The following is a 21,729-nucleotide window of genomic DNA, read 5'->3' as shown; positions in this document are numbered from 1 at the left end:
ACCTGGTTTTAGTGTAGCGCCTTTAGATTTAATCTCCTATGGGGTTCTCTACCTGGTTTTAGTGTAGCGCCTTTAGATTTAATCTCCTATGGGGTTCTCTACCTGGTTTTAGTGTAGCGCCTTTAGATTTAATCTCCTATGGGGTTCTCTACCTGGTTTTAGTGTAGCGCCTTTAGATTTAATCTCCTATGGGGTTCTCTACCTGGTTTTAGTGTAGCGCCTTTAGATCTCCTCTATGGGGTTCTCTACCTGGTTTTAGTGTAGCGCCTTTAGATCTCTTCTATGGGGTTCTCTACCTGGTTTTAGTGTAGCGCCTTTAGATCTCTTCTATGGGGTTCTCTACCTGGTTTTAGTGTAGCGCCTTTAGATCTCCTCTATAGGGTTCTCTACCTGGTTTTAGTGTAGCGCCTTTAGATCTCCTCTATGGGGTTCTCTAACTGGTTTTAGTGTAGCGCCTTTAGATTTAATCTCCTCTATGGGGTTCTCTACCTGGTTTTAGTGTAGCGCCTTTAGATTTAATCTCCTCCATGGGGTTCTCTACCTGGTTTTAGTGTAGCGCCTTTAGATTTAATCTCCTCCATGGGGTTCTCTACCTGGTTTTAGTGTAGCGCCTTTAGATTTAATCTCCTCTATGGGGTTCTCTACCTGGTTTTAGTGTAGCGCCTTTAGATTTAATCTCCTCTATGGGGTTCTCTACCTGGTTTTAGTGTAGCGCCTTTAGATCTCCTCTATGGGGTTCTCTACCTGGTTTTAGTGTAGCGCCTTTAGATTTAATCTCCTCTATGGGGTTCTCTACCTGGTTTTAGTGTAGCGCCTTTAGATTTAATCTCCTCTATGGGGTTCTCTACCTGGTTTTAGTGTAGCGCCTTTAGATTTAATCTCCTCTATGGGGTTCTCTACCTGGTTTTAGTGTAGCGCCTTTAGATTTAATCTTCTCTATGGGGTTCTCTACCTGGTTTTAGTGTAGCGCCTTTAGATCTCCTCTATAGGGTTCTCTACCTGGTTTTAGTGTAGCGCCTTTAGATCTCCTCTATAGGGTTCTCTACCTGGTTTTAGTGTAGCGCCTTTAGATCTCCTCTATGGGGTTCTCTACCTGGTTTTAGTGTAGCGCCTTTAGATCTCCTCTATGGGGTTCTCTACCTGGTTTTAGTGTAGCGCCTTTAGATCTCCTCTATGGGGTTCTCTACCTGGTTTTAGTGTAGCGCCTTTAGATTTAATCTCCTCTATGGGGTTCTCTACCTGGTTTTAGTGTAGCGCCTTTAGATCTCCTCTATGGGGTTCTCTACCTGGTTTTAGTGTAGCGCCTTTAGATTTAATCTCCTATGGGGTTCTCTACCTGGTTTTAGTGTAGCGCCTTTAGATTTAATCTCCTACGGGGTTCTCTACCTGGTTTTAGTGTAGCGCCTTTAGATCTCCTCTATGGGGTTCTCTACCTGGTTTTAGTGTAGCGCCTTTAGATCTCCTCTATGGGGTTCTCTACCTGGTTTTAGTGTAGCGCCTTTAGATCTCCTCTATGGGGTTCTCTACCTGGTTTTAGTGTAGCGCCTTTAGATTTAATCTCCTATGGGGTTCTCTACCTGGTTTTAGTGTAGCGCCTTTAGATTTAATCTCCTATGGGGTTCTCTACCTGGTTTTAGTGTAGCGCCTTTAGATTTAATCTCCTATGGGGTTCTCTACCTGGTTTTAGTGTAGCGCCTTTAGATTTAATCTCCTATGGGGTTCTCTACCTGGTTTTAGTGTAGCGCCTTTAGATTTAATCTCCTATGGGGTTCTCTACCTGGTTTTAGTGTAGCGCCTTTAGATTTTAGTGTAGCCTATGGGGTTCTCTACCTGGTTTTAGTGTAGCGCCTTTAGATTTAATCTCCTCCATGGGGTTCTCTACCTGGTTTTAGTGTAGATCTCCTCTATGGGGTTCTCTTTTTTAGATTTAATTTAATCTCTCTATGGGGTTCTCTACCTGGTTTTAGTGTAGCGCCTTTAGATCTAATCTCTATGGGGTTCTCTACCTGGTTTTAGTGTAGCGCCTTTAGATTTAATCTCCTCTATGGGGTTCTCTACCTGGTTTTAGTGTAGCGCCTTAGATGTAATCTCCTCTATGGGGTTCTCTACCTGGTTTTAGTGTAGCGCCTTTAGATCTCCTCTATGGGGTTCTCTACCTGGTTTTAGTGTAGCGCCTTTAGATTTAATCTCCTCTATGGGGTTCTCTACCTGGTTTTAGTGTAGCGCCTTTAGACTTAATCTCCTATGGGGTTCTCTACCTGGTTTTAGTGTAGCGCCTTTAGATTTAATCTCCTATGGGGTTCTCTACCTGGTTTTAGTGTAGCGCCTTTAGATTTCCTTTGGGGTTCTCTAGGTTTTATGTTTTAGATCTCTCTATGGGGTTCTCTACCTGGTTTTAGTGTAGCGCCTTTAGATTTAATCTCCTCTATGGGGTTCTCTACCTGGTTTTAGTGTAGCGCCTTTAGATGTAATCTCCTATGGGGTTCTCTACCTGGTTTTAGTGTAGCGGATCTAATCTCTATGGGGTTCTCTACCTGGTTTTAGTGTAGCGCCTTTAGATTTAATCTTTAGATCTCTCTATGGGGTTCTCTACCTGGTTTTAGTGTAGCGCCTTTAGATCTCCTCTATGGGGTTCTCTACCTGGTTTTAGTGTAGCGCCTTTAGATTTAATCTCCTCTATGGGGTTCTCTACCTGGTTTTAGTGTAGCGCCTTTAGATTTAATCTCCTATGGGGTTCTCTACCTGGTTTTAGTGTAGCGCCTTAGATTTCATCTCCTATGGGGTTCTCTACCTGGTTTTAGTGTAGCGCCTTTAGATCTCCTCTATGGGGTTCTCTCCTGGTTTTAGTGGGGTTTAATCTCCTCCATGGGGTTCTCTACCTGGTTTTAGTGTAGCGCCTTTAGATCTCCTCTATGGGGTTCTCTACCTGGTTTTAGTGTAGCCTTTAGATTTAATCTCCTATATGGGGTTCTCTACCTGGTTTTAGTGTAGCGCCTTTAGATTTAATCTCTCTATGGGGTTCTCTACCTGGTTTTAGTGTAGCCTTTAGATTTAATCTCCTTTCTCTACCTGGTTTTAGTGTAGCGCCTTTAGATCTCCTCTAGGTTTTAGTGTAGCGCCTTTAGATTTAATCTCTATGGGGTTCTCTACCTGGTTTTAGTGTAGCGCCTTTAGATTTAATCTCCTATGGGGTTCTCTACCTGGTTTTAGTGTAGCGCCTTTAGATCTCCTCTATGGGGTTCTCTACCTGGTTTTAGTGTAGCGCCTTTAGATTTAATCTCCTATGGGGTTCTCTACCTGGTTTTAGTGTAGCGCCTTTAGATCTCCTCTATGGGGTTCTCTACCTGGTTTTAGTGTAGCGCCTTTAGATCTTAATGGTTTTAGTGTAGCTCTCTCTATGGGGTTCTCTACCTGGTTTTAGTGTAGCGCCTTTAGATTTAATCTCCTCTATGGGGTTCTCTACCTGGTTTTAGTGTAGCGCCTTTAGATTTAATCTCCTCTATGGGGTTCTCTACCTGGTTTTAGTGTAGCGCCTTTAGATCTCCTCCTATGGGGTTCTCTACCTGGTTTTAGTGTAGCGCCTTTAGATCTCCTAAGTGTAGCGCCTTTAGATCTCCTCTATGGGGTTCTCTACCTGGTTTTAGTGTTACCTGGTTTTAGTGTAGATTTAATCTCCTCTATGCTCTTTTTTAGTGTAGCGCCTTTAGATTTAATCTCCTCTATGGGGTTCTCTACCTGGTTTTAGTGTAGCGCCTTTAGATTTAATCCTCTATGGGGTTCTCTACCTGGTTTTAGTGTAGCGCCTTTAGATTTAATCTCCTGGTTTTATGGGGTTCTCTACCTGGTTTTAGTGTAGCGCCTTTAGATTTAATCTCCTCTATGGGGTTCTCTACCTGGTTTTAGTGTAGCGCTCTACCTGGTTTTAGTGTAGCGCCTTTAGATCTCCTCTATGGGGTTCTCTACCTGGTTTTAGTGTAGCGCCTTTAGATTTAATCTCCTCTATGGGGTTCTCTACCTGGTTTTAGTGTAGCGCCTTTAGATTTAATCTCCTCTATGGGGTTCTCTACCTGGTTTTAGTGTAGCGCCTTTAGATTTAATCTCCTCTATGGGGTTCTCTACCTGGTTTTAGTGTAGCGCCTTTAGATTTAATCTCCTATGGGGTTCTCTACCTGGTTTTAGTGTAGCGCCTTTAGATTTAATCTCTATGGGGTTCTCTACCTGGTTTTAGTGTAGCGCCTTTAGATTTAATCTCCTCTATGGGGTTCTCTACCTGGTTTTAGTGTAGCGCCTTTAGATCTCCTCTATGGGGTTCTCTACCTGGTTTTGTAGCGCCTAGCGCCTTTAGATTTAATCTCCTATGGGGTTCTCTACCTGGTTTTAGTGTAGCGCCTTTAGATCTCCTCTATGGGGTTCTCTACCTGGTTTTAGGTTCTTTAGATCTCCTCTATGGGGTTCTCTACCTGGTTTTAGTGTAGCGCCTTTAGATCTCCTCTATGGGGTTCTCTACCTGGTTTTAGTGTAGCGCCTTTAGATCTCCTCTATGGGGTTCTCTACCTGGTTTTAGTGTAGCGCCTTTAGATTTAATCTCCTCTATGGGGTTCTCTACCTGGTTTTAGTGTAGCGCCTTTAGATTTAATCTCCTCTACGGGGTTCTCTACCTGGTTTTAGTGTAGCGCCTTTAGATCTCCTCTACGGGGTTCTCTACCTGGTTTTAGTGTAGCGCCTTTAGATTTAATCTCCTATGGGGTTCTCTACCTGGTTTTAGTGTAGCGCCTTTAGATTTAATCTCCTATGGGGTTCTCTACCTGGTTTTAGTGTAGCGCCTTTAGATCTCCTCTATGGGGTTCTCTACCTGGTTTTAGTGTAGCGCCTTTAGATTTAATCTCCTATGGGGTTCTCTACCTGGTTTTAGTGTAGCGCCTTTAGATCTCCTCTATGGGGTTCTCTACCTGGTTTTAGTGTAGCGCCTTTAGATCTCCTCTATGGGGTTCTCTACCTGGTTTTAGTGTAGCGCCTTTAGATCTCCTCTATGGGGTTCTCTACCTGGTTTTAGTGTAGCGCCTTTAGATTTAATCTCCTCTATGGGGTTCTCTACCTGGTTTTAGTGTAGCGCCTTTAGATTTAATCTCCTCTATGGGGTTCTCTACCTGGTTTTAGTGTAGCGCCTTTAGATCTCCTCTATGGGGTTCTCTACCTGGTTTTAGTGTAGCGCCTTTAGATCTCCTCTATAGGGTTCTCTACCTGGTTTTAGTGTAGCGCCTTTAGATCTCCTCTATGGGGTTCTCTACCTGGTTTTAGTGTAGCGCCTTTAGATCTCCTCTATGGGGTTCTCTACCTGGTTTTAGTGTAGCGCCTTTAGATCTCCTCTACGGGGTTCTCTACCTGGTTTTAGTGTAGCGCCTTTAGATTTAATCTCCTATGGGGTTCTCTACCTGGTTTTAGTGTAGCGCCTTTAGATTTAATCTCCTATGGGGTTCTCTACCTGGTTTTAGTGTAGCGCCTTTAGATTTAATCTCCTCTATGGGGTTCTCTACCTGGTTTTAGTGTAGCGCCTTTAGATCTCCTCTATGGGGTTCTCTACCTGGTTTTAGTGTAGCGCCTTTAGATCTCCTCTATGGGGTTCTCTACCTGGTTTTAGTGTAGCGCCTTTAGATTTAATCTCCTCTATGGGGTTCTCTACCTGGTTTTAGTGTAGCGCCTTTATATTTAATCTCTTCTATGGGGTTCTCTACCTGGTTTTAGTGTAGCGCCTTTAGATCTCCTCTATGGGGTTCTCTACCTGGTTTTAGTGTAGCGTCTTTAGATTTAATCTCCTCTATGGGGTTCTCTACCTGGTTTTAGTGTAGCGCCTTTAGATTTAATCTCCACTATGGGGTTCTCTACCTGGTTTTAGTGTAGCGTCTTTAGATTTAATCTCCTCTATGGGGTTCTCTACCTGGTTTTAGTGTAGCGCCTTTAGATTTAATCTCCTCTATGGGGTTCTCTACCTGGTTTTAGTGTAGCGCCTTTAGATCTCCTCTATGGGGTTCTCTACCTGGTTTTATGCACTGGCATAGCACACATCTCACGTTCCAGAATGCAAGATCAGCAAAGCAATATTTGCACTGTTCCACAAGAAACCAAGCCATAGCACAGCACACAGCTCTTATCATCAGCTCAGTAGTTATAGGACCTGGCTCTACTAATCAGCTCAGTAGGTTCAGGACCCGGCTCTACTAATCAGCTCAGTAGGTTCAGGGTCTGGCTCTACTAATCAGCTCAGTAGGTTCAGGGCCTGGCTCTACTAATCAGCTCAGTAGTTATAGGACCCGGCTCTACTAATCAGATCAGTAGGTTCAGGGTCTGGCTCTACTAATCAGATCAGTAGGTTCAGGGTCTGGCTCTACTAATCAGCTCAGTAGTTATAGGACCCGGCTCTACTAATCAGCTCAGTAGGTTCAGGACCCGGCTCTACTAATCAGCTCAGTAGGTTCAGGACCCGGCTCTACTAATCAGCTCAGTAGTTATAGGACCCGGCTCTACTAATCAGCTCAGTAGTTATAGGACCCGGCTCTACTAATCAGCTCAGTAGGTTCAGGACCCGGCTCTACTAATCAGCTCAGTGGGTTCAGGACCCGGCTCTACTAATCAACTCAGTAGGTTCAGGACCCGGCTCTACTAATCAGCTCAGTAGTTATAGGACCCGGCTCTACTAATCAGCTCAGTAGGTTCAGGACCCGGCTCTACTAATCAGCTCAGTAGTTATAGGACCCGGCTCTACTAATCAGATCAGTAGGTTCAGGGTCTGGCTCTACTAATCAGCTCAGTAGTTATAGGACCCGGCTCTACTAATCAGATCAGTAGGTTCAGGGTCTGGCTCTACTAATCAGATCAGTAGGTTCAGGGTCTGGCTCTACTAATCAGCTCAGTAGTTATAGGACCCGGCTCTACTAATCAGCTCAGTAGGTTCAGGGTCTGGCTCTACTAATCAGCTCAGTAGGTTCAGGACCTGGCTCTACTAATCAGCTCAGTAGATAGTAGGTGCAGGGTCCGGCTCTACTAATCAGCTCAGTAGATAGTAGGTGCAGGGTCCGGCTCTACTAATCAGCTCAGTAGGTTCAGGACCCGGCTCTACTAATCAGCTCAGTAGGTTCAGGAACCTGCTCTACTAATCAGCTCAGTAGGTGCAGGGTCCGGCTCTACTAATCAGCTCAGTAGGTTCAGGAACCTGCTCTACTAATCAGCTCAGTAGGTACAGGACCCGGCTTTACTAATCAGCTCAGTAGGTACAGGACCTGGCTCTACTAATCAGCTCAGTAGATTCAGGGTCTGGCTCTACTAATCAGCTCAGTAGATTCAGGGTCTGGCTCTACTAATCAGCTCAGTAGATTCAGGGTCTGGCTCTACTAATCAGCTCAGTAGATTCAGGGTCTGGCTCTACTAATCAGCTCAGTAGATTCAGGGTCTGGCTCTACTAATCAGCTCAGTAGATACAGGACCCGGCTCTACTAATCAGCTCAGTAGATAGTAGGTGCAGGGTCCGGCTCTACTAATCAGCTCAGTAGGTACAGGACCCTGCTCTACTAATCAGCTCAGTAGGTTCAGGACCCTGCTCTACTAATCAGCTCAGTAGGTACAGGACCCTGCTCTACTAATCAGCTCAGTAGGTACAGGACCCGGCTCTACTAATCAGCTCAGTAGGTACAGGACCCGGCTCTACTAATCAGCTCAGTAGGTACAGGACCCTGCTCTACTAATCAGCTCAGTAGGTACAGGTCCCGGCTCTACTAATCAGCTCAGTAGGTACAGGTCCCGGCTCTACCAGCTCAGTAGGTACAGGACCCTCTCTACTAATCAGCTCAGTAGGTTCAGGACCCTGCTCTACTAATCAGCTCAGTAGGTACAGGACCCGGCTCTACTAATCAGCTCAGTAGGTACAGGACCCGGCTCTACTAATCAGCTCAGTAGGTACAGGACCCTGCTCTACTAATCAGCTCAGTAGGTTCAGGACCCTGCTCTACTAATCAGCTCAGTAGGTTCAGGACCCGGCTCTACTAATCAGCTCAGTAGGTACAGGACCCGGCTCTACTAATCAGCTCAGTAGGTACAGGAACCTGCTCTACTAATCAGCTCAGTAGGTACAGGACCCGGCTCTACTAATCAGCTCAGTAGGTACAGGACCTGGCTCTACTAATCAGCTCAGTAGGTTCAGGACCCGGCTCTACTAATCAGCTCAGTAGGTAGGTATGTGTAAAAGGAGGCCCCCTGTACATCATCATTCTCTGACTCCTACATGACCTATGTAATGTATAGAGACGGGGATCTTTATAGAGTGCTTAAATTTACCTCTTTCCACTGTCCTTTTGTTTGGGTCTTATATATCAATCAGGGAGGCCCATACTGAGTCTGAAACCAACGTTTCAGGTGAGGCCAGCGGAAGCCTGGTCCCAGATCCATTTGTACCTCCTGGCCAACTCCTATGATCGTTGTCTACACCAGTTTTTCCCCAACTTCAGTCCTGCAGGACACCCAACAGAAGACAATGTTGTAGTAGCGCCAGACCAATTCACCTGATTCAACTCATTAAGGGCTTGATGATTAGTTGATCAGTTGAATCAGGTGTGCTTGTCCGAGGCTACAGCGTGTGCTGTTGGGTGTACTGGAGGACTGGAGTTGGGAAACACTGATCTACAGCACAAAACAACTGGGACCAGGCTAAGTCCACTATCCTCCTCTAATGTGAAGGAAACTAAACAGGCAAGTTGTTGTTTTCTGGAATCAAAATATTTAATTAGGTACATATCAAGTATTATTATACCATGTATAAAATTTCAGATCACAATATGAAGCAATGAAACTCTTCATTCAGGCTGACACAGCAGCAGGTAAAGTTTGCCACAAAAATAACTACAGATTAAAATAGAATAGGCAACTAAAAGTATAGAAAAATGGCATACGTTGTAGTAGTATAGGAAATGATAGACATCACTTTTTATTTTCAACATATTTTCTTTTTAACAAGTACAATAAAAACAGAGAACATTAATGCTGAAGCGAAGCATCCACTTGCCGTCTAGAGAACTGTTAGTACTGTAGTCCACGGTAGGGGTCGGTACGGTACAAGACTGGGGGGTAGGTAGGGTTGCAAAAGTTTCTCAAACGTTTTCCAGAAATCCCTGTTGAAGGAGTCCTGGATTTCCTGCTTTTCTCCCCCCTGATTCCGTGAATCTTTCAACCAGGATTTCTGGAAAACCTGGGAATTTTGGAAAGTTACCGGAATCTTGCAACCCTAGGGACAGGGGGGGACGAAGAGAAGCTCAAAGGAGGAGGACACAATTAGCTTGCCAGTCAATGCAGAAGAACATTTCTGTTTTGTATATAAAGCACTTCGAGCAGTAGGTAGGAAGGAAGTAATAAACATCACAGTTTGCTGCTTTAGAGACCATAGCATTATTTAAACCATTTTGCATTTGCATGTCTTTAAAAAAAATCCTGAAATATTTTAAAGAAAAAGAACATCGCCACAAGAACAGACAGACAAGGAACAGAGGAGAAAAGGAGGAACATCGCCACAAGAACAGACAGACAAGGAACAGAGGAGAAAGGGAGGAACATCGCCACAAGAACAGACAGACAAGGAACAGAGGAGAAAGGGAGGAACATCGCCACAAGAACAGACAGACAAGGAACAGAGGAGAAAGGGAGGAACATCGCCACAAGAACAGACAGACAAGGAACAGAGGAGAAAGGGAGGAACATCGCCACAAGAACAGACAGACAAGGAACAGAGGAGAAAGGGAGGAACATCGCCACAAGAACAGACAGACAAGGAACAGAGGAGAAAGGGAGGAACATCGCCACAAGAACAGACAGACACGGAACAGAGGAGAAAGGGAGGAACATCGCCACAAGAACAGACAGACACGGAACAGAGGAGAAAAGGAGGAACATCTTTAAAGGTCCAACGCAGAATCTTTTTATCTCAATATTAAAATCATTTCTAGGAAACAATTAAGCTAGCCTCGTACAAACCATCCTGGATATCCGTGTAGGGTAACTGAATGTGAACTCGCGAGACAAGGGTGGTTCGTACAAGGCTACAACAAAGTACCTTACTGTGATTGTTTTCAATAAAAACAAATCAAAAATAGCTCCTTATATAGCTTGCTTGAGAAATAGCAATTTCTCAAGCAAGAACTTTGCTAGGACTGTCTGGGAGTGGTTTGAGTGCAGAAGGGAAAACAAAGCATTTGCTGTTATTGGCAGAGAGGTTTGGACCTCTTTCTTATCGGTCTATTAACTAATTTACCACATGGTGATGTCACCATGGAAGGCCAAACTCCATCCCACCAAAACAGGCTGAAATTTCAGGCAGTCTTTTCAAACAGCTCTTACATTAAAAGGCCATTATCATACTTTTCACAATTTCACAGTATTATTACAACCTCAGTGTGGAAATATATATAAAACAAGAAAATCTAGTTTTTTACTGCACAGGGCCTTTAAAAGAATGAACCCATTTGTGTCTAAAGATCAAATCGACCAGTAATAAAGAAATAACCTTTAACATTGTACACTACATTTCCCATCAACCCTCTCTCCTAGGTGGTAATCCCTGACCCCCTCTCATTGGAGGCTAAGTAGCTTTAGCATACTTAGAGACATTCTCTACATGGCTATGGTTAGTAATTAGCATCCTCTCTGGCTGTTCCTCACATGGACAGGTAGATGGCGATGAACTGATGAGTTCTGTGGACTGGGGATGTGGAAAATTAGAGAGGGAGGGAGAGAGGGAAATCATGGGGGGGGGGGGGGGGTGGTACCCAGGGATGGGAACCCATTGGGGGTGTAGGGGCATGGTGTTCCAGGCTCTCCTGGGGCTTGGATGACTTCAGGCTGGTGACATAAATGGGGACAGTCCAAGTCCAACAGGTGGGGTCAGTCCCTGCTGCCTAGGAGATGGAGGGTGTGTGTATACTGTGTACCAATGTATGAATAAGTGTGTATGCCTATGTTTGTTTGTATGAATCATGGGTCTGTGTGTAACTGTTTGGGTAAGCGCAGGTGTCTTGTCCTCATCGGCCCTTGCTATAGCCAGGAAAGAACTGGTCCAGCAGCAGCTGTAGAGTCTTGTTTAGGATCATGACGTAATCCTTCCCCAGGTCGTGGCGACAGGCAGGGCAGGTATACACCTCAGCACGGAACGACCGCTGGAGACAGGTCTGGGGTAGACCAGGAACAGACCGAGAATGCCACAGGTCAGTCAGAAGTCAAAGAACGACAACTCCTTAACTGTACAGTGCCATATGGTCATTTCTAATTCTACACCTGTATGTGTATGAAATCATAAAACCACAATCGGACAATAATCACTACATTTAAAACAGCAGATTCAGTTGAAACCTTGAACCCGACACACACAGTTTGAACACCAACCTTACACACGTTGTGTGTACAGACGGTGGTGATGGGCTGGTAGGCTAGCTCCTGGCAGCAGACACACATAAACGTCTGTTCCACCTTCCTCAGGAAGTTCTAAAGAAACAGAGACAGGAAGTACAGGTACAGACATCACCATGGAAACCGTAGCTTCACATCCATCATAATAGTTGTTCCAGTAATATTAGTCTTAAATCAGAACTGTGTGTCGGTGTAATATTGGTTGTATACAATTAATTAAGGGGACGGAGTTGTGAGCTGCTGTTGTGTTCGTTTAGATGCTGTTTGTGCTGTTGCCATGGCGTCTGCTGTACTGTGCCTTGTTGCGCCATGGCATGTCGCATTGTGACCTTTACGTACCGGCCCCTCCTTGAGGTGTCCCATGGCCTCGTCCCAGTTCTTTCTGTTGGGCTGGTCTTCCTTTATGAGGCTTTGCTGCTGCTCTGTCAGTTGGAACGCCTCCTCCATCTTCTGACGCTTGGCTCGGGGCTCCGTCGATTCCTTACACACCTCTGAGAGACGCATACCAACACACATTGTTTACGGATGCATGGAAACATATCGTATGGGTAACATTTTATTTGACACTTTTAAAACACCCCCCCGAAATGCTTTGGCATATCTAGTTCTATATCTATTGGAAATGTCACCAATTTCCCTAGCGGCCATTCCGCCCATTCATACATAGCAGTGCACCAGATATAAACTGTACACCTAAAGGTAACAAAAACCCATCTCTCTTCTGTCTCTGGCCTATATCCCTAGCGGTGTCTCAACAGGTACCTGTCTCCTGACTGCCGTTACTCTGTGACTGGTCTGCACCCTCCATGGGCTTCTCTTCCTCCTCTTCCTCTTCTTCATCCTCCTCCTCCTTCACCTTCTTCTTCAGAGGTTGTAGCCGCGGCCGGCCCCGTCCAGGGTGCTTCTTGCTCCTGCTGGACCCTGGCCGAGCATTAGCCTCCTTCTTGGTCTTGTTGGCCATGGCCTCCACGTAGCCTGGAGGATACTGGAGAGACAGATGAAAATAAAATGGCGACCAGAGGGATACTGTAGAGTAGAGGCACAGAGACAGGAAAATGAAAACATCGGCAAGTATTACAATGCATTATAACTAACTCATAATGCACAATGATAGGCAAGAGGATACTGTACTAAACGCACATGAAAACAGTCAGACAGACAAACATATCAACATTAACAAACAAAGGACACAGAACTACACACAATGGAGAGTCTGCTCAGTTTTACATTCAATTGAGAAATTAAGACATAAAAGAGAAAACAGCAGTCATAGCCAAACCCACGTCCTCTCATACGGTTATAATGTCCTAGAAAACAGCAGTCATAGCCAAACCCACGTCCTCTCATACGGTTATAATGTCCTAGAAAACAGCAGTCATAGCCAAACCCACGTCCTCTCATACGGTTGTAATGTCCTAGAAAACAGCAGTCATAGCCAAACCCACGTCCTCTCATACGGTTATAATGTCCTAGAAAACAGCAGTCATAGCCAAACCCACGTCCTCTCATACGGTTATAATGTCCTAGAAAACAGCAGTCATAGCCAAACCCACGTCCTCTCATACGGTTATAATGTCCTAGAAAACAGCAGTCATAGCCAAACCCACGTCCTCTCATACGGTTATAATGTCCTAGAAAACAGCAGTCATAACCAAACCCACGTCCTCTCATACGGTTATAATGTCCTAGAAAACAGCAGTCATAGCCAAACCCACGTCCTCTCATACGGTTATAATGTCCTAGAAAACAGCAGTCATAGCCAAACCCACGTCCTCTCATACGGTTATAATGTCCTAGAAAACAGCAGTCATAGCCAAACCCACGTCCTCTCATACGGTTATAATGTCCTAGAAAACAGCAGTCATAGCCAAACCCACGTCCTCTCATACGGTTATAATGTCCTAGAAAACAGCAGTCATAGCCAAACCCACGTCCTCTCATACGGTTATAATGTCCTAGAAAACAGCAGTCATAGCCAAACCCACGTCCTCTCATACGGTTATAATGTCCTAGAAAACAGCAGTCATAGCCAAACCCACGTCCTCTCATACGGTTATAATGTCCTAGAAAACAGCAGTCATAGCCAAACCCACGTCCTCTCATACGGTTATAATGTCCTAGAAAACAGCAGTCATAGCCAAACCCACGTCCTCTCATACGGTTATAATGTCCTAGAAAACAGCAGTCATAGCCAAACCCACGTCCTCTCATACGGTTATAATGTCCTAGAAAACAGCAGTCATAGCCAAACCCACGTCCTCTCATACGGTTATAATGTCCTAGAAAACAGCAGTCATAGCCAAACCCACGTCCTCTCATACGGTTATAATGTCCTAGAAAACAGCAGTCATAGCCAAACCCACGTCCTCTCATACGGTTATAATGTCCTAGAAAACAGCAGTCATAGCCAAACCCACGTCCTCTCATACGGTTATAATGTCCTAGAAAACAGCAGTCATAGCCAAACCCACGTCCTCTCATACGGTTATAATGTCCTAGAAAACAGCAGTCATAGCCAAACCCACGTCCTCTCATACGGTTATAATGTCCTAGAAAACAGCAGTCATAGCCAAACCCACGTCCTCTCATACGGTTATAATGTCCTAGAAAACAGCACCGTAAACCCCTCACCTGTACAGCCAGGCCCAGAGTCTGGATGCGCGCCAGCCCCTCAGGTGTCCAGGGAGCAGGCTCCAGGTCATCCCTTCGCAGCAAGTACCTCCACACCAGGAAACCACACTTCCCTTTCTCTGGCCAGTACTTCACCACCTGAGACACATTAGAAATAGAATGACTGACCATCCACAGAACAGACTACAACGTGAAGGCCCGTTCTAGTAATTATAACTGTATGGGTACATATTGCCCCATTGATGTTGATGCTGTTTAAGTAACTGGAGTTTCATGGTGAGACAGGAACGGCACTAAAAATGTGATTAGATTTGTTTGTGGTAATCAGGGATTCATCTCAAAAATAACATGTATTTTCTCATCTTGTCTTGTTTGAGAAGCAACATCCCTGAAACTATGTGGGTTGAGATTACCGTTCTGGTCTGGTCTATCTGGGGAAATCAACATGGTGCTCAAAAGGAATGACTTGCCTAGTTAAATAAAGATGAAATGAAAATAAAAGCGAGTGTACCTTGTAGATGCCATCGTATCGGTTGCCCTCCTCCGGAGCGTACTTGCTGATACGTCGGCCCTTGGAGCTCCGCACCACCCTCACCGGCTTCCCCGCACGCCAATTCCTGGATTCCGCCCCATCCTTGTCGTTGATGGGGGCGTCACAGTTCAGCGCCAGGGCCCTGAGAGGTCAAGGGTTAAAGGTCACGTGATGACTAGAACTAGCCGATGTTCCTGAAACCAGTTAAATAATTGATCTGTGTTATAATTGTGTGTTGATGTTTTTGATGTGGGACGACCCCAAAGAAAGGTCTGACAGTGAACAAAGGTATCTATTTGAAACGTCAGGGAGAGAAACAGGCCAGGTGGTACAGTGCTTTGTTTACTGTACCTGTTGTAGTGGGTCAGGGTCTGGTCAAAGGAATGCTCCCCAATGCGCTTGTTCCCTGAAAGGTCGCGACCCCCGCTGCCTGTGTAGGTGAACTCATCTCCCCTGTCCTGAGGGGTAACGTAGAGGTCATAGGGTTAAAAAGAGACACACACACACACACACACACACACACACACACACACACACACACACACACACACACACACACACACACACACACACACACACACACACTCTTAAAAATAGACTGCACATACTAGCTAATCCTTGTATTTTTTTGCTTAGTAAGTGGAAATCTCTTATGACAGCTCAAAGCACACAGCTAAATCAACATAGTTACAATTCCAAATCCAGTCAAAATAGCTAAATCCTTCCTTGGTAAAATTTCACATATGACTTGGTAGGATATTTGTGTCTAAAATATATTGCGAGAATTGGCGTTGGAAACGCCTTTCATCTGTAAATGTTGATTTAATAACCATGATATTGTTGTAACGCGATGACATGGTGTGTGGTCCTCCCACTGAGACTTGTGAAACCATGCGGTGGATTAGGCTACAGATGAAATAACCTCTGATGAACCTCACAGGGTGGGGAAAGTGAACGGTGGTGATCTTGATGCTCCTTTCCAATTAAAGGGTCTTATTCTGATGACATGATGATTGACACTTGACTGTCTTTGACAAATAAAAGAATATTCTCGTTCTAATAATCTCATGTAGACTAGTTTACCCGAACAGTCTACCCACACTGTACCTGCAGCCTGTTGGCTATAGAGTGGCAAGAGCACATTTGCTATTTAACGAAACCGTTTCTGTGACAAACTATTGGTGGAGTTGAAAATGTGATGGAAACACATTGAACTTTTTAGTTTTATTTGGTACATGACAACTTAAGTGGAAACAGTACATTGTGTGCTACGTCATTACTCACGGATTTTAGAATATTCCTATGAAAATCTGTCACCAATTGGATGGAAACCTTGCTAATGTGAAAACATTCATCAAAGTGCTGTGCATTCTCCAGAGCTATGTTGTACAGTGACCATCCTTTAAGAAAGTCAAACGTGTTAGAGGGAGAGAAGGAGTGGGAGAAAGAGAGACAGTGGTGTGAGAACCAGATAGATGGGTAGACTACCATCCTCCCCCAGTGTTTACCAGGCTAAAAGGGCCAGAGCAAACAGCATGGGACATCAGAGGGTCTGCCAGACAGAGGAGGCAAGAGGAGGGAAAACCGGGAGAAAGAGATCTCCCTCCACCTGTTTTTTCTCCTACACTCCCACGCTCCTAGATTGCTGAGCTCAAACACAACGACAGACACAAAAAAGAAAAAAAAGAAAGACACCCACCACTTCATCTTCGAAGCCCCCAGCCAGCACCAGCGAATAGGAGCCATCGTTACTGCGGCCGTGGATACCTCCCACGTGGGGCCTGTGCACTCCCGCCTCGCTCACCTTGGAACACAGGAAGGGAGAAGATAGTTAGAGGGAGTGAACAGGAGTGGGGGAGAGTCAGGATGGGTGATATGGGGGGGAGAGAGTGAGGGGGAGGAACAATGGTGTGATAGATGTGATACTGGCTATGTAAACAAATCCTTAGTGTCAGAATATTAGATAACTATGAACCTCTAAAGTTAACTGAAAATAACTAGATTTTCCAGAATCAACATCTTCATAATTAGAAAATATTACATTTTCTCTGTTCTCTCAGAGTTTCTGAGAAATCACCAAACCTGCATCACCCAAACTGTATCGTCACATGGTACCAAACCTCGTTTCCATTGGCTCACCTGAACGCGGAACTTCCATGTTGTTCCCACGGGAACCCCAGGTACGGGCCCGTAATGGTTGGAGGGGACGATGGTACATTCCTTAGTGCGCCCCACACAGGCCATACCCTGTAACATCAACATGGCATTCAGGGGAAGGACTTGATCATGCATGCTTTAGCTAGCATGTATTCACACGTTGGACCACACACACACACACTACATAAACCAAGGACTTCCTAGTACAAGCTTTAGCTACCATATAGCCTAAATCAGACCTGAATAGCATTTTATGTATAACAAGAATCCATTTTCTCGGCTGGAAATTATTATTTTATTAAAGTTTTGGACAATTTGATTCATTCCTCAGTGTTTCTCTCTCATAACATTCCCAAATGAGTAACCCCCCCCCCCCCCCCCCCAAAAAACACCTTGTTTAGCACATAAATACATACTAATGTACAGAATAGTCTGTTTTCAATTAGCATTCTATGCGTTCCAAATGGCACTAAATTCCCTATATAGTGCACTGCTTTTGACCAGAACCTTATGGGCCCTGATCAAAAGTAGTGCACTACATAGGGAATAGGGTCCCATTTGGTACACATCCATGGTGTATTTCTGGGAAACAATGGGGTTAGCTATTTTCCCCTACTTTGGTTCCAGGAAAAGAACTTCACTCTGCTGAGTCATTTTAAATAGCATTGTTACCATCGCCTCACAGTGTGAGAGGGAAACAGCAAACACTGTGGCTTAGTCAGAGTAACTTACCGAGGGCCTGTCTGTGTTACCTGAGCCTGGGTTGCGTTCAGTAGAACACATTCTAGCAAAACATTTTAAAATGGCATAGTTACCATCGCCTCAGTGTGAGAGGGAGTTAGCCAACACAGAATAACACATCTTAGTGAGAGCAGAGGAACTTACTGTGGGCCTGGGTCATGTTCAGTAGGCACCAAACAGAAGGCTACTGAGTAAAATGGGGAAGGCACAACCTGGACTTGTCTAATAAGAAATAATACTCATTTTAGTTTGACATTGCAAAGTGCAGTTTTGTTCAGTAGGGCACACTGACACAAAACATTTTGCAACAGAAAACAAGTAGTTCTTAATTGAAGTCCAGGTAGTCTATCCCTGTCTCAGCCCGTTCTCTTCGGGTTCCGTGAATAATGAACATACCCAAGCTTGACCACTGCTACCTGTTGCCAACTGACACGTTCAGGAGCACTCAGTAACTCTGCTACCAAGCCTTGAACAAGAGATCTACTTCCTTCTGCTAACACTGACTCAACAGGCCAGCGGCTTCTGTTAGCGGAACAAAGTGCTAGACGATGACAGTCCTGTTTGCCACCCCGTGTGTGTGTGTGTGTGTGTGTGTGTGTGTGTGTGTGTGTGTGTGTGTGTGTGTGTGTGTGTGTGTGTGTGTGTGTGTGTGTGTGTGTGTGTGTGTGTGTGTGTGTGTGTGTGTGTGTGTGTGTGTGTGTGTGTGTGTGTGTGTGTGTGTGTGTGTGTGTGTGTGTGTGTGTGTGTGTGTGTGTGTGTGTGTGTGTGTGTGTGTGTGTGTGTGTCACTCATTCTGTCTGCTGCCAAAAGAACTAAGGAGGTCCTCCTTCTGAGTGAGGCATTCAAATATGAGCTGCAGTCCAGGCCAAGATATCGCCTCTTTCTTCCGTTGAAATATGCAACGAGTCAAACAAATGAAGTTACGCCACATAGTTTAGCTAGAGTCCTTGACAGCCAGAATGAAGTTACCCCACATAGTTTAGCAACAGCCAGAATGAAGTTACAAAGAATGAAGTTACCCCACATAGTTTAGCTAGAGTCCTTGACAGCCAGAATGAAGTTACCCCACATAGTTTAGCTAGAGTCCTTGACAGCCAGAATGAAGTTACCCCACATAGTTTAGCTAGAGTCCTTGACAGCCAGAATGAAGTTACCCCATAGTTTAGCTAGAGTCCTTGACAGCCAGAATTTACCCCACATAGTTTAGCTAGAGTCCTTGACAGCCAGAATGAAGTTACCCCAGTTTAGCCAGAATGAAGTTACCCCACATAGTTTAGCTAGAGTCCTTGACAGCCAGAATGAAGTTACCCCACATAGTTTAGCTAGAGTCCTTGACAGCCAGAATGAAGTTACCAGAAATGAAGTTACCCCACATAGTTTAGCTAGAGTCCTTGACAGCCAGAATGAAGTTACCCCACATAGTTTAGCTAGAGTCCTTGACAGCCAGAATGAAGTTACCCCACATAGTTTAGCTAGAGTCCTTGACAGCCAGAATGAAGTTACCCCACATAGTTTAGCTAGAGTCCTTGACAGCCAGAATGAAGTTACCCCACATAGTTTAGCTAGAGTCCTTGACAGCCAGAATGAAGTTACCCCACATAGTTTAGCTAGAGTCCTTGACAGCCAGAATGAAGTTACCCCACATAGTTTAGCTAGAGTCCTTGACAGCCAGAATGAAGTTACCCCACATAGTTTAGCTAGAGTCCTTGACAGCCAGAATGAAGTTACCCCACATAGTTTAGCTAGAGTCCTTGACAGCCAGAATGAAGTTACCCCACATAGTTTAGCTAGAGTCCTTGACAGCCAGAATGAAGTTACCCCACATAGTTTAGCTAGAGTCCTTGACAGCCAGAATGAAGTTACCCCACATAGTTTAGCTAGAGTCCTTGACAGCCAGAATGAAGTTACCCCACATAGAGCTAGAGTCCTTGACAGCCAGAATGAAGTTACCCCACATAGTTTAGCTAGAGTCCTTGACAGCCAGAATGAAGTTACCCCACATAGTTTAGCTAGAGTCCTTGACAGCCAGAATGAAGTTACCCCACATAGTTTAGCTAGAGTCCTTGACAGCCAGAATGAAGTTACCCCACATAGTTTAGCTAGAGTCCTTGACAAAGTTAGTTTAGCTAGAGTCCTTGACAGCCAGAATGAAGTTACCCCACATAGCTAGAGTCCTTGACAGCCAGAATGAAGTTACCCCACATAGTTTAGCTGAGTCCTGAAGTTACCCCAGTTTAGCTAGAGTCCTTGACAGCCAGAATGAAGTTACCCCACATAGTTTAGCTAGAGTCCTTGACAGCCAGAATGAAGTTACCCCACATAGTTTCCTTGACAGCCAGAATGAAGTTAGAGTCCTTGACAGCCAGAATGAAGTTACCCCACATAGTTTAGCTAGAGTCCTTGACAGCCAGAATGAAGTTACCCCACATAGTTTAGCTAGAGTCCTTGACAGCCAGAATGAAGTTACCCCACATAGTTTAGCTAGAGTCCTTGACAGCCAGAATGAAGTTACCCCACATAGTTTAGCTAGAGTCCTTGACAGCCAGAATGAAGTTACCCCACATAGTTTAGCTAGAGTCCTTGACAGCCAGAATGAAGTTACCCCACATAGTTTAGCTAGAGTCCTTGACAGCCAGAGAACAAATTTGAAGAATCGTTTCAAATTCCAAATTCTCTCCCCAGTTCCCCCTTTAGAATTTTGATAACCACAAATGCTGATTCTGCCAATGCCCATGACCTGATCTGACCCAGGGTTGGGATCAATTCCATTTCAATTCTGCTGAAACTGAGAATTAGTAACTTTACTTACTGACTGAATTTGAAAATGGAATTGGCCCCAACCCCCTGGTGTGGCCCGTGTCATTAGGAAATATTAGGTAATATCCCAAATGGCAACCTATTCCCTACATAGTGCACTACTTTGTTTTAAAGTAGTGCACTGCATTGCATGTAGGGAATAGGGTGCCATTTGGGATGCAACCTTAGTCCACCTTGGGACCAGGGGTTAGTGTCAAGAGCCCTGTCTGTCTCACATTGCCCCAGTCCCTCTCTGTATGGGCCCAGGGGTTAGTGTCAAGGGCCCTGTCTGTCTCGCATTGCCCCAGTCCCTCTCTGTATGGGCCCAGGGGTTAGTGTCAAGGGCCCTGTCTGTCTCACCTTGCCCCAGTCCCTCTCTGTATGGGCCATGGGGTTAGTGTCAAGGGCCCTGTCTGTCTCACCTTGCCCCAGTCCCTCTCTGTATGGGCCCAGGGGTTAGTGTCATAGACCATGTGTCTCACCTTGCCCCAGTCCCTCTGGCCCTCTGTATGGGCCCAGGGGTTAGTGTCATAGACCATGTGTCTCACCTTGCCCCAGTCCCTCTCTGTATGGGCCCAGGGGTTAGTGTCATAGACCATGTGTCTCACCTTGCCCCAGTCCCTCTCTGTATGGGCCCAGGGGTTAGTGTCATAGACCATGTGTCTCACCTTGCCCCAGTCCCTCTCTGTATGGGCCCAGGGGTTAGTGTCATAGACCATGTGTCTCACCTTGCCCCAGTCCCTCTCTGTATGGGCCCAGGGGTTAGTGTCATAGACCATGTGTCTCACCTTGCCCCAGTCCGCCTCTGTATGGGCCCAGGGGTTAGTGTCGTAGACCATGTGTCTCACCTTGCCCCAGTCCCTCTCTGTATGGGCCCAGGGGTTAGTGTCGTAGACCATGTGTCTCACCTTGCCCCAGTCCCTCTCTGTATGGGCCCAGGGGTTAGTGTCGTAGACCATGTGTCCCCAGTCCTTCTGTATGGGCCCAGGGGTCCCATGTGTCTCTGCCCCAGTCCCTCTCTGTATGGGCCCAGGGGTTAGTGTCGTAGACCATGTGTCTCACCTTGCCCCAGTCCCTCTCTGTATGGGCCCAGGGGTTAGTGTCGTAGACCATGTGTCTCACCTTGCCCCAGTCCCTCTGGCTCTCTGTGTGGGCCGAGGGCATCTTGGCTTTCTTCTTACTGGCCTTCAGCTTCTCCCCGGCCTTAACCACCTCACTGGTGTCGTTCTTACAGGTGGGACAGTACCTGCCAATCACAACACAAGAACCATAACTCCCTTACTGATCTACTGCCTCTCAGAGCATGATCAATACAGGAAGTCAATGTAGATGGACAGGAAAGACAGTGTGTTACTAAGACATCTATGAGAGAGAAATCTGGTACCTACAATAAAATCTATACTGGCACCCAAAGGAAAATATAGAATGTGGAA

At 45.5% G+C, this 21,729-nt stretch overlaps 1 protein-coding gene across 1 annotated transcript in view; it reads right to left on the bottom strand.

Annotated features, from left to right (window-relative positions):
- Positions 1 to 8,744: 8,744 nt before the first annotated feature.
- Positions 8,745 to 21,729, bottom strand: part of LOC123999344 (E3 ubiquitin-protein ligase UHRF2-like) — a 45,423-nt gene continuing 32,438 nt past the window's right edge. Inside the window, 10 exon segments of the mRNA XM_046304995.1 lie at positions 8,745 to 11,201; positions 11,416 to 11,514; positions 11,779 to 11,930; positions 12,202 to 12,424; positions 14,071 to 14,208; positions 14,582 to 14,744; positions 14,954 to 15,060; positions 16,302 to 16,406; positions 16,742 to 16,849; positions 21,419 to 21,542. Coding sequence (XP_046160951.1) covers positions 11,055 to 11,201; positions 11,416 to 11,514; positions 11,779 to 11,930; positions 12,202 to 12,424; positions 14,071 to 14,208; positions 14,582 to 14,744; positions 14,954 to 15,060; positions 16,302 to 16,406; positions 16,742 to 16,849; positions 21,419 to 21,542 — 1,366 coding nt within the window. The 3' untranslated portion in view covers positions 8,745 to 11,054.

The sequence above is a fragment of the Oncorhynchus gorbuscha genome, linkage group LG16 (assembly GCF_021184085.1).
Source record: "Oncorhynchus gorbuscha isolate QuinsamMale2020 ecotype Even-year linkage group LG16, OgorEven_v1.0, whole genome shotgun sequence".
Taxonomy (NCBI): Eukaryota; Metazoa; Chordata; class Actinopteri; order Salmoniformes; family Salmonidae; genus Oncorhynchus; species Oncorhynchus gorbuscha.
This window is presented reverse-complemented; position numbering and strand designations above follow the sequence as displayed.